This window comes from Bos indicus x Bos taurus, chromosome 2, assembly GCF_003369695.1.
Source record: "Bos indicus x Bos taurus breed Angus x Brahman F1 hybrid chromosome 2, Bos_hybrid_MaternalHap_v2.0, whole genome shotgun sequence".
Classification (NCBI taxonomy): domain Eukaryota; kingdom Metazoa; phylum Chordata; class Mammalia; order Artiodactyla; family Bovidae; genus Bos; species Bos indicus x Bos taurus.
The window spans coordinates 135,443,084-135,455,740 of record NC_040077.1 but is presented as its reverse complement, the minus strand read 5'-3'; the positions used below and the strand labels follow the sequence as shown (position 1 = coordinate 135,455,740).

The 12,657-nt window shown below is 42.9% G+C and overlaps 2 protein-coding genes across 2 annotated transcripts in view; both read right to left on the bottom strand.

Annotated features, from left to right (window-relative positions):
• The window catches only part of FBXO42 (F-box protein 42), a 105,635-nt gene extending 93,271 nt beyond the window's left edge, over window positions 1-12,364 (bottom strand). The window contains exon 1 of the mRNA XM_027522591.1: window positions 11,781-12,364. The gene's annotated coding sequence lies outside the window, so the exon portion shown is untranslated. The remainder of the gene's footprint in view (window positions 1-11,780) is intronic.
• Window positions 6,488-11,782, bottom strand: LOC113880416. The gene is made up of 2 exons (XM_027522568.1): window positions 10,684-11,782; window positions 6,488-10,650 (listed from the first exon to the last, which is right to left on the bottom strand). The coding sequence occupies exons 1-2, from the start codon at window positions 11,413-11,415 to the stop codon at window positions 7,801-7,803; spliced, it is 3,582 nt and encodes a 1,193-aa protein (XP_027378369.1). The 5' UTR covers window positions 11,416-11,782; the 3' UTR covers window positions 6,488-7,800.
• Window positions 12,365-12,657: the final 293 nt, after the last annotated feature.

The following is a 12,657-nucleotide window of genomic DNA, read 5'->3' as shown; positions in this document are numbered from 1 at the left end:
ACGACTGACAATGAGTCACCATCCTAGGAATCCTGTGCACAAGCCAGATACATACATATACACACACATATATATACATAACCTTCCTATTTAACTGTTCTAAAAAAAAAAAAAAAAAGAATCCATTTCTTCAATATTTCTTCTTTGGTAGAAAAGACCGTATTTTTCTTACAATTCCCACCCCCTTTTTATGATAGTCGATTATTCTTTTCCTCAAACTTAGCATCGAATGACTTTCATGTTCAGACTCCTCCAGGAATAGAAGGTTGATATGATAGGCTGCAGTGGACTGCTTGGTGAGAGCTGTTAATATTCATCTGTGCACTAGGCTCCTGACACAAGGAATGATGCAACACCCTACCTGGGTATTTCAAGTGTGACAATACGGGTAGTCAGGATAGACATCATGATGCCTCTCTGTATCCCAAACCACTGTTCCATCAAACTGGACAATGGGTCATCTATCCCTGAGTTTTCGGCCGACTCATTACCCAAGGTGTTCAGACCTTGCAAGGCCCTTGTTATTGTGCCCTCAGGGGCTGTGTTGTTGGGTATGAAAGTACGACATTGACACCCTCCAAAACACATACTCCTCCCTTTTCTGCCAGAATCAGGTCTGAAAGTGAAACTCATTCAGTCGTGTCCGACTCTTTGCGACCCCATGGACTATATAGTCCATGGAATTCTCTAGGATAGAATACCAGAGTGGGTAGCCTTTCCCTTCTCCAGGGCATCTTCCCAACCCAAGGATCGAACCCAGGTCTCCTGCATTGCAGACAGATTCTTTAGCAGCTGGGCCACAAGGGAAGCCCAGAATCATGTCTACGGCCACTCAGTTGTCCCCATCCATGTTGCTGGTAGCATCTGCTTTGCTATTCCCCTCAGAGCATCCCTGGTATAGTTAACAAGCCTCTGCTGGTTATAGTAAATACAGTTCATCCAATCAACATTTTTATTAATGGTGGACCACCAGAATAATACCAACTCGAACCTCGCTGCTATTTGGTTTCTAGCCTTGGATTCATTCGGAATACCTCTAGGGACCCCAATAGAATATATATGGACCAAATGACCCACCCGGGGCAAGAGTGTTCCTTTTGGCTCTATGGTTAGTCTGCTTATGAGATGGATCCGAGTGTCGAAATGCCAGGGTGAAAAGGATAGCCAATTGAACTAGGGTGCAAATTCCACCCCAATTGGCCGCTAGAGTCTCAAGCAATGGTCCTCCACAACACCACATGTCTTCCCAGGCCATAGTTCATGCAGAATGGCTGTTCATTCCCTCAAAGGACTGGACTTCACTGCACCCGGATTCACTCCCCCAGAATGCTAACTGCTCCCCCCACCTAGAGAGGCACGAGGTGTAGTTTGCATTACGGAACGGGGGTCTGACAGTCCTTGGGGGTTACGCCCTGGACCCCTCACAGTCACGAACATTAGTGACAAGGTCCTGCAGGGTTTACTACCCCAGGCCATATTGTCCTGAAGAGGAGCATCATGCATTCTATGCCCACAGCATCTGAGGTCCATCGAGTGGCAGTGGTACCACTGAGACTCCGGCCTACCTGCCGCACAAGCATAACAGCTGCTCTCATTCCAAGTGCGCACAGAATATTTAATCCATTCCAGCCAGGCATTTGTCTCCTCGTATCCTGTCTCAATGTCTATGGTCTGTTGTAAATCTTTTACCTCTAATTTATTATGTATATGACCTTGAGTTCATGGGAGTCCCAGGCTACACCTTCCTATCCATCCTGGTAGGTGCCAAGGCTATAAGTTACTACCACAACTCCACTGAGTTTCATATCAATCATTCTCTGTAAGGTTAATAATAGGCATAGTTCACCAAGTACTCAGCCTAGTTTTATAATAATACTAGGTTGATCATTCTTAGTACAATTTAATTGTTCCCAACATAAAGAGCTTTTAAACTTAACCATAGCCTGGTGTTAAGCATATAGATCCATCCCATAATTGTGGGAATTTTCCTTTTAGTAGACAAGAGATCACATTTTTTTTTTGATTGAGACTTAGCTTGTTACTGAGTTTAAACGACCCTAAGAAAACACTTAAATCTATGAGCCAGGGTCAGAGCAGGTATTATTAACTGACCAAGTGAGAGGATCCCATCTAGTAATATCATGAATAGACAGAACAGGACTGAACTCTCTTCTAAAATAAACTTCCTAGGGTCTATCCTATCAGAGTCCTGGAGAGGAGAAATCCACCAAGGTAACACAGAAGTACTAGGCCACAACCCAACAATTGGATTGAGTTTTAAATTACCATAGAATCATGTCTGTGATAGAAAACATTTGATTGATGTGCAAAGGTCCAAGAAATCAAGAAAACGTTGTCAATGATCCTATGAATCAGGTCGGGCATCTTGGGCAAGCTGTCTGCTTCTGATGTCGTCTTCTTCTCGTCCTAGCACAGTGTACTTTGCTGTTTGAGCGTCGTCTTCATTTGAGTTTGAGGTCAGCCAGTCCTCTTTATAGACCAGTCCAGTGTAGGGGCCTTTGGAAATGGGAGTTAGTCCAAGAGTCAGTTTTCCTTCAATTTCACTGTGCATGAGCCAGTTAAGAGTAGCTGATAAAAGGTCCTTCCAGCCAGGTTGGAGACTGTTCCTTAAATTATGTCTTTTTCCAGTCTTGGTGGCAGGTCGCGAGGCATCTGATCTTTATCCAAAGACAGATTATTGAGCTAAGCTTCAGAAACAAACTGAGAGTGTCCTTTAATAATTCAATTAAATTTTACATTAAAATACCCTAACAGCAAAGATCCATTCAGGAAATGAGTCTTAGTACATACAGACTTTCGTTAACAAACTGGGATTTAACACTCATTGAAACATCCTTTTCTCCCTAAAACCACCCTCATTTTTACCAAATATAACCAAATTAAGACTTGTTTATAAAATAGGTCTATTCTCAATAAACTTGACCTGATTATTTATATAACCATAATTGATCACAGACTTTTTTTGCTTTGCTGAAACTTTTATGGAGTCTCAAACTAACTTTAAAATAAAACCTTTCAGGGCTAGGAAAGTCATCCCAAAGGCTTATCACAGATTTTGCCTAACAGATCTAAGTGAATTCCTCTCTTTCTCAAGGTCTCCAAAACTGAGATTTCTGTACCAGTTAGTGAGATAATCTTCCTAATTTATCTGATAAAGTTACTGGAACCCTAAGAGTTTCCAATCTCTGAAGGGGTCAGATAGAGAAAAAAGGTAAATGTTTCAATTTGTTTATTAAATATCATTTTACCAAATTACTGTTAAGTCATAATTAGTTTGAAGGGAAGGTTTCCTAAGATCTAGAAAACACAGATTCAAACCAGTAATTTTTCAGAAACCATAAAAGTGATAAGCGTATTTCCCAATTCATTCAGTCCTTTTGTTAACCATTGTACAGTCATCAGGTTTCCCACTAGAATCCTTAATTTCTTACCCAGTTCAGAAACTTGTATTTATCCAAAAGTCCTTTCTATAAATCTTCTTGAAGAGGAAGCATTTTCAAAAGAAACTTGGTTAGTGCTATGACGACACTTTAAGATAGTAATTAGAATTATGGCAACATTTTACCTGAATATATCAGAATTTATATATAAATTGTTTCTAGGATATCTGTATTAGTGACATTTACCATAGAGACTTATTATTCACTTGACAATATTTCCCATGTAATTCAACACGGAAGTTGAACCCAATTAGTGTAATATCTCCCTTTGGGATGTTTCAGGGTCCCTCTGAAGCATCGCAAAGTTAGCTAGAAGCCAAAAGTGCTTCACCAGAATGATTTAGGAAGTTTTGTCAACAAATATCAGAAAGGTTTAGAGCACTCAGTCAGATGGGACTATAGGTCACTGTGAAACAATAGCTATTCACTCAGCCAAAGTAAAAATACGGGATTTCAAAGGCAAATACAGAACAGACAATTTAAGAGGCAAATAAACTTAGATCTACTGTCAAATGCAGTTCAACATCTGAAGAAAGTGTGTCCTTTTAACAGAGAGAAAAGCCAAATTCAAGTTTTTGCGCTAGCTTATTTTTATTCATTAACAGTCCCAAATTTCTTTAGCTTCTCTGTAAGAGGAAACTAATGTACAGTAATAAATGTTTCAAAATCTTACTTTATTTGGAAATGAGCTAGCTATTCAGTGAACTTCCATCACTTAGTTTAGGTACCCCAATTTGGACAGACTATTTCAGACAGACATTCCTAAAGCATAATTATTCTTAATAGAGTTTATCTAAAAGCTCATATCTCATTTACATTTTTTTGAAGTTTCTTCACTCAAAAAGACCGTATTTTTCTTACATAGCTGCTTCTTGCTGAGTAGCAGCATAGATTATTATAACAGGAATGAAATTGTTTTTGCACTTGATTGTAAACATTCACAAGTCCTGCTTTGAATTCTAAAGTCTCAGGCCATCATCATGTGAGTGGAAGAGGCCTTTTTAAATACACGAGACAGATAATAAGTAAAAAAATTGGTGAGTAAAAAGATTAACCCTATGATACACAGAACTATGACTCCTAATTTTAACAGTCCTCCAAAAACATACCTTATTATTTAGGAGTCCATGAAACCAAGAAAAAGAAATGCAAGAAAGCAAAATGGCTATCTGAGGAGGCCTTACAAATAGCTGTGAAAAGAAGAGAAGCGAAAAGGAAAGGAGAAAAAGAAAGATATACCCATTTGAATGCAGAGTTCCAAATAGCAAGGAGAGATAAGAAAGCCTTCCTCAGCAATCAATGCAAAGAAATAGAGGAAAACAATAGAATGGGAAAGATTAGAGATCTCTTCAAGAAAATTAGAGATACCAAGGGAACATTTCATGCAAAGATAGGCTCAATAAAGGACAGAAATGGTATGGACCTAACAGAAGCAGAAGATATTAAGAAGAGGTGGCAAGAATACACAGAAGAACTGTACAAAAAAGATCTTCACGACCCAGATAATTGTGATGGTGTGATCACTCACACTCACCAAGAGCCAGACATCCTGGAATGTGAAGTCAAGCGGGCCTTAGGAAGCATCACCATGAACAAAGCTAGTGGAGGTGATGGAATTCCAGTGGAGCTATTTCAAACCCTGAAAGATGATGCTGTGAAAGTGCTGCACTCAATATGCCAGCAAATTTGGAAAACTCAGCAGTAGCCACAGGACTGGAAAAGGTCAGTTTTCATTCCAATCCCAAAGAAAGGCAATGCCAAAGAATGCTCAAACTACCGCACAATTGCACTCATCTCACACGCTAGTCAAGTAATGCTCAAAATTCTCCAAGCCAGGCTTCAGCAATGTGACTTGTGAACTTCCAGATGTTCAAGCTGGATTTAGAAAAGGCAGAGGAACCAGAGATCAAATTGCCAATACCCACTGGATCATGGAAAAAGCAAGAGAGTTACAAAAAAAACATCTATTTCTGCTTTACTGACTATGTCAAAGCCTTTGACTGTGTGGATCACAAGAAACTGTGGAAAATTCTGAAAGAGATGGGAATACCAGACCACCTGACCTGCCTCTTGAGAAACCTGTATGCAGGTCAGGAAGCAACAGTTAGAACTGGACATGGAACAACAGTCTGGTTCCAAATAGGGGAAGGTGTATGTCAAGGCTGTATATTGTCACCCTGCTTATTTAACTTATATGCACAATACATCATGAGAAATGCTGGGCTAGAGGAAGCACAAGCTGGAATCAAGATTGCTGGGAGAAATATCAATAACCTCAGATATGCAGATGACACCACCCTTATGGCAGAAAGTGAAGAGGAACTAAAAAGCCTCTTGATAAAAGTCAAAGAGGAGAGTGAAAAAGTTGGCTTAAAGCTCAACATTCAGAAAACGAAGATCATGGCATCCAGTCCCATCACTTCATGGGAAATAGATGGGGAAACAGTGGAAACAGTGTCAGACTTTATTTTTTTAGGCTCCAAAATCACTGCAAATGGTGATTGCAGCCCTGAAATTAAAAGACACTTACTCCTTGGAAGGAAAGTTATGACCAACCTAGACAGCACATTAAAAAGCAGAGACGTTACTTTGCCAACAAAGGTCTGTCTAGTCAAGGTTATGGTTTTTCCAGTGGTCATGTATGGATGACAGTTGGACCATAAAGAAAGCTGAGTGCTGAAGAATTGATGCTTTTGAACTGTGGTGTTGGAGAAGACTCTTCAGAGTCCCTTGGACTGCAAGGAGATCCAACCAGTCCATCCTAAAGGAGACCAGTCCTGGGTGTTCATTGGAAGGACTGATGCTGAAGCTGAAACTCCAATCCCCACCTCATGCGAAGAGTTGACTCATTTGAAAAGACCCTGATGCTGGGAAAGATTGAACGTGGGAGGAGAAGGGGATGATAGAGGATGAGATGGTTGGATGGCATCACCAACTCAATGGACATGGGTTTGAGTAAACTCCGGTAGTTGGTGATAGACAGGGAGGCCTGGCATGCTGCAGTTCATGGGGTCGCAAAGAGTTGGACACAACTGAGCGACTGAACTGAACTGAAACCATGTTATTTTAAACATTTTTAGTGATTGAATATTTATTTATATAGGCCTGGACCAGACTTCTGGGCAGAAGCTGTCTACTTTGAAGATGTCCTCATCTCTTCCTGGCCAGGTGGAGTCTTAGCTGTCCTATTTCTATATGAAAAGTAACTTAAGGTCAGTTAAGGGTTCACAAGTGTCAAGAAATCAGTGATGGGTTTCCAGGCCCCACCAGTATTAAGAAGGCTGGTACGCTTACTTTCTCCCGTCCATAAAGAATGTGCCCTGTTTGAGAACTGTAAAGGGGACGGGGAGCTGCTGGTTAAAAATGGGTACTATTTTTACTCAGGAGTGGTATACCCAAGGTTTAACTATTTTTAGCTCTACTGAAGAATGTGTAAACAGAAGAACTTCATAGGGTCTATCCACTTGGGCTGCAGTTGATCTTCAACGAAGTAATGATTCCAAGTTTCAGGAGGACCCAATTCCCTGGGCTTCTGCATTGCAAAGGAATGTCTGTGGGAAACATTAATCAACTAGAGAATAAGATAGCACCAAGAAATTGTACACATTTTATACTATCTAATCCTTTTAACAATGTGATCACTTTCAAGACTGCAATAATAGTCTTAAGGAAGGGTCTCCCATATAACAGTTCATAAGGGCTCAAGTGGCCCTTACTTCCAGGGGCCATTCTAACCCTTCTCAAAAAGGCAACTGTTAAGACCTCATCGCAAGTGAAGTTGGCTTCCTGATGTACTTTGAGAGCTCCATCAAGCATGTAACTTCTACTGTAGCCCAAGGGCCCCGTAGACCCTTGAGTTACCCCGGCTATGATATCTCCTCCGCTGTCACTTTGAATTGAAAGAGGTAACTCAAAACGAGGGCTAGTTTCTTTCAGTAAGGCCTTTTTACCTAGGAAGCTCTCTCTCTGGCGTGGAAAATCTTCACCCCATTCTGTGAAGGTGTCCACAAATACCAGCAAATATCTATAATGTCCCATGGCTCTTGGCGTAACAGTCAAGTCTGTTTGCCAATCACCTCCTGGTTCTGTTGGAGGTGGCCCAGTTTTAGGGTTGTTTCTGGTGCAAATCAGGCGGTTTTGTATTACCTTTTGAATGGTCCTTTGCATTTATGGACTAACAATAAACTTTTGTAGACAATGATAGGTTGTATCCTTCCTATAATGGGTTCCTTGATGTAGTTGAGCATAAGTCTTCCCATTAAATGCTGCAGTCTAAGCACTAGTTCCTGTTCATTATATACCCAGCCTTCTTCGTTTGTTACTCATCATCATCTAAGTCTCAAAAGTCAACATAAAATCCCCTTTCATCACCTCTCTCTAGAACCATTTCTGAAAACTGATCAGTCAGGTCAGGTCTGGGATACTGTTCTTCAGTTATTTGTATACAATCGTGAACAGGTTCTTCTGTTGCACTGGGGAGCAGAGTGGCTGGGTTTAAAGCAGATACCTCCTTTAATGTTACATTCGGTTTGTCAAATAGGATGGCTCGGTATTTTCCTAGCCTCTTTGAAGTAAGCAAATATCTGCCCTTTCGTTCAAGTAAAGGTTGCACGCGGTGCGGAGTGTGCACACTAGTAGGACTGCCCTCAGTGAACTTTTCAGCTTCTTGTAAGAGGTCACAGGTTGCAGCCACAGCCCGGAAGCAAACTGGCCATCCTTGACTTACAATATCCAATTGTTTGGAAAGATAAGCTACTGGCCTTCTGGCAGTATCTAAATTTTGAGTTAGCACTCCAAGACTCACACCCTGTCTTTCATGCACAAAAAGGTCAAATGGCTTTCTAATGTCCGGGAGACCAAGGGCTGGGGCTGTAGAAATTTTCTCCTTGATGGTATGGAATGACTCAAGGCAGTCAGCAGTCCAGTTTAATGGCTCATTGACACTTCTTTTGAGAGCCTCGTATAGAGGTTTGACTATGAGTCCAAAGTTAGGAATCCAAATACGACAAAACTCAGCCTTTCCTAAGAATCTTTTCAGTTGCTTTTTGGTGGTGGGTACATTCACCCCAGCTATTGCTTCCCTTCGATCTGGCAACAGATTTCTCTGTCCTTTTGACAACTCAACTCCTAGATACTTTACAGTTGGTTGAGAAATTTGTACCTTTTCTTTGGAGACTTTATATCCCCGGTCTGCCAAAAAGTTTAAAGTGCGGACTGTATTTTGGTCTGAAGCTTCCTTAGTTTTACTAGCAATTAGTATATTACCCACATACTGGAGTAAGATTCCTTCATTTAATTGGAGATCCTTCAAGTCCTTCAAAAAGGCCTCCACAAAGATGGTGGTGGCATTTTTAAATCCTAGTGGAAGGACCGTCCAGCAATACTGCTGCTTTATGTTTGTCTCTGGATCTTCCCACTCGAATGCAAACAGTTTCTGGGACTCAGGACTGAGGGGTATGCAATAAAAGGCATCTTTCAAGTTCAGAACTGTAAACCAGGAAAAGTCTCCAGATAAATCGGGATTTGGCATCACTGAATGTATATCCTCTACAATTTGGTTGATAGCTCTCAAATTCTGCACAAAAAGATACTCTCCAGTCCCAGGTTTTTTTACTGGCAAGATAGGAGTGTTATATGGGGACTGACATGGTTGAATTAATTGGTATTTAAGAAAGGTGTTTATCATAGGCTTTATAGCTTCCTTTACTTCCCTTTTCAAAGGAGGCTGCTTTAAATTTGGAACCTGGGCACCTGGACGGAGTTTTACTACTACTGGGTCAGCTGTCTTGGCTCTTCCTGGTGTCCCATCAGCCCAAACGTCTGCTCTTATCTTTTGTAAAATTTCTTCAGGGACATCTGATGGAGTCTTGTCTCCCAATTGTAATGGTGCAGCTTGGAGGGTGAAAACTTGACCTGGGAGTACTCTGGTGTCTACTTTTTCTGCTGAGAAACCCACTCGGTCATTTAAATTTGTTAGTACCTCTTGCCCTGATAAGGGACTATGACATTCAAACTCATACATAAAGTTGTACTTTATAGATGTTTTCTCTACGTGACATTCGAGCTGCTGTAGAAAAGGTTTCTGAGCAACTTCCCCAAATACACCATTGATGGACGTTGTCTTGGAGGAGAGGGGGCCCCGTCTGTTTTTGGGACACTCCCGTTTCCAATGTCCTTCCTGTTTACAAAAAGCACACTGTTGTGGCCCAACAAATGGATGACCTTTCCGGTTGGGTCTTGGAGGTCCCTGGGGTCTTACCAGTGGCCATTTGTTCTTTCTTGCAGATGTCCTGCTGGGTCTTGAGTGGTCAAGGCTGAGCAGAGCAGCCTTCCTCAAGATGCACTGCTCCTGCTTTTCTCGAATTTTGAGTAGGCCTCTGAACACTTCAAGAGCAACCTCAAGCAACTGAGACGTTGGCAGCCACGGTCCCTCTTCCAGTTGCTGTAGTTTTCTTCTTATATCTGGGGCACTCTGACTAATAAAGGTTAAATTGACCAGTCCCATATTATTTGGGTGTTCTGGATCAATATCGGTATATTTTCGGAAAGCCTCATGAAGCCTTTCAAGAAAGGTGTATGGGCACTCCTCCTGCCCTTGCCTTACATTCTGGACCCTCTTGAAGTTGTTTGCCCCCTTTTGTAGTCCAATCATTAAACAATCTTTATAATGATCCAGCCTTGCTTGATCTTCTGGATCACTGGGATCCCATCCTGGTTCAGTTCTAGGAAGAGCCTGCTCTGCTGAAGTTCTGATTGGACTCTCTGGGTGTATCTCACGGAGCCTTTCAGCTTCCTGAAGGGCCTTCTCTAATACCATGCTGTGCTCCTCTGGACTGAGGAGGCTATTCATGAGGACCTGTATGGCAGCCCAGTTAGGATGATAAACAGCAAAGATGCCTTTAAAGAGACGTTCCATCTTCCTGGGATCATCCTGATAAGATGGCATTTTAGCTTTATAATTAAATAAATCTATTACTGATAAACCGTGATGCATCACTCCACGTGCTCTGGATTGGCACTGGTCATCTAAGCCAGCTGGGACCTGCCTTAACAGAAATTGCTTTGCCTGAGGTAGAGTGTTCGCTGGGCCAAACTGAGTACCCTGATGGGGACAGAGAAGGGAGACCGTGCCTTCCTGACCATCTGCTAAGGGCGAGTACAGAGCCGGACCAACAGCCTGAGGAAGACCGGTAGACGCCTTGGCACTGCCTGCAGGAAGGCCCGCTTCACAAGTCGAGGGAACCACCAGAGGTGTGGACGAAGGGGCTATCACAAGAGGTGGCGAGGGAGGGGGTACCGAGGGAGGGGCCACCGAGGAAGGAGCTACTGAAGGAGGTGGTGAGGGACGAGGCGTTGAGGGACCATGCGCTGAGGGACGGGCTACTGGAGGAGGCGCTGAGGGACGAGGCGGTGAGGGACGAGGCGGTGAGGGACGAGGCGGTGAGGGAGGGGCCACTGAAGGAGGTGGTGAGGGACGAGGCGCTGAGGGACGGGCTACTGGAGGAGGCGCTGAGGGACCAGGCGCTGAGGGAGGGGCAGACCTTCGGGCTACTGCAACAGCTGGCGATGAAGGGACTAGACCATCATTTGACTTTGACTCAGGTAAAAGAGACTTTTTCTGAGAGTCTTGGCTCTGACCCATCGTGATCGTGTTTTCATTAATTTCCTTATACCAATTTCTCCTCTTATATAAAGTCATAAATGATTCTACATACTGGATTTCTTCCCATTTTTTCTGTCTTTTACAAAACGAGTCTAATTGTAAAATAGTATTATAGTTCAAAGACCCATTCTGGGGCCATTTTTCCCCTGACTCCAGCTGATATTTGGGCCAGACAGTGTTACACAAGTAAAGCATTTTCTTCTTTTTCATCGGCTTAGAGCTAACCCTTGACCAACTTTGAAAAACACTTTTCAAGGGAGTGTTGTCAGGTACGCTGTTACCATTCCCCATTTTAAAAGGATTTTTTTCTTCAGGATGACCACAGCAAAATGGCAGAATACAGATTCAATAAAGTTTTTTTGTGACCATCCAATTTAACCCTACTAGCCAATTCCTAACAAATGAAATAATCAGACACTGACAAAGTTAAGGGCCTGGGACTCTAATCCGAACTTTTGAGTACCTCAGCGGCCGTAAGCGTTTTCATTTTTTTGGCCGGCTCCTGGGATCTTAGTTCCAGGACCAGGAACTGAATCTCGGCTCTCCGCAGGCGCTGTAACCTTTTATATATTCTCCCTTAGAGTGGGACCCTAACCCATAATCCTGATGCGGAATGGACAATTTAGGCACAAGCGCGTTTTTACGAGGTTACTCACCCAAAAGATCCAGGAGCTGTTTCCCAAAAAAATGAAAGGAGCGCGGAGGAGCCTGGAGCGCCTCTGCGGCTGGAAGCAAGAACCCGACAGCAGAGCCTCTAGACAAATCGCGTCTAGGTGTCCACTCAGGGTCTGTGGCGAGGACCTACACCCAGCCCGGGGCTACAGGGCCTCAGCCAGACGACCACACGGCCTTAGTCCGTTTGCGATCGCCAAAAATTCTCGTCGAGCAAGGGCTCACTGCCTGGGGCGCATAGAAGCCAATACTATGGCACCAGCTTTCGAGAAAAGAGAGAGCTTTGTCGCGAGGTCGACCAGCAAGGAGACAGGAAACGGCTGAAATCTGTCTCCCAGCGCCGCGATTTGGGGCAAAATTGAAGGAGTTACGGAAAATTCAAACTTGGCACAAGCTGATTGGCTAGTTTTCAAAGCAGTCCATATATGGTTAACAAGATACTACGGCAGACGGAAGCCGGATTTTTCTTACTGAAGGACTTATTGCTTCACCTGGTTAAGGGGTCCGATGGCAACCACTTCTATTGTTTGGGTTCCCTAGACTGAAGATTCTTGGTTCCGTGGTCATCCCGGAAACACGGGTTCCCGTCTTGCACATGCGCAGTACTGTCTCTATAAGCCCTCAAGGTTTGATTAAGTGAAGTCGCTCAGTCGTGTCCGACTCTTTGCGATCCCATGGACTGTAGCCTACCAGGCTCCTCCGTCCATGGGATTTTCCAAGCAAGAATAATGGAGTGGATTGCCATTTCCTTCTCCAAGGTTTGATTAATAAATATCCTATTTAAAGAGTAAAAACCAGTTTAAACTGGTCAATGTTTTACTTCCTGCTTCATTCTTTGACGTGTAAAAATTTTGAGAATTT

Bases quoted from the DNA above. Each gene is read 5' to 3' on its own strand.
- LOC113880416 (XM_027522568.1), bottom strand. From the start codon at position 11,415: ATGGGGAATGGTAACAGCGTACCTGACAACACTCCCTTGAAAAGTGTT. The intron at 10,651-10,683 runs GGCCTTCCTGCA...AAGGCGTCTACC, and splicing joins TTCCCTCGACTTGTGAAGCG to GGTCTTCCTCAGGCTGTTGG.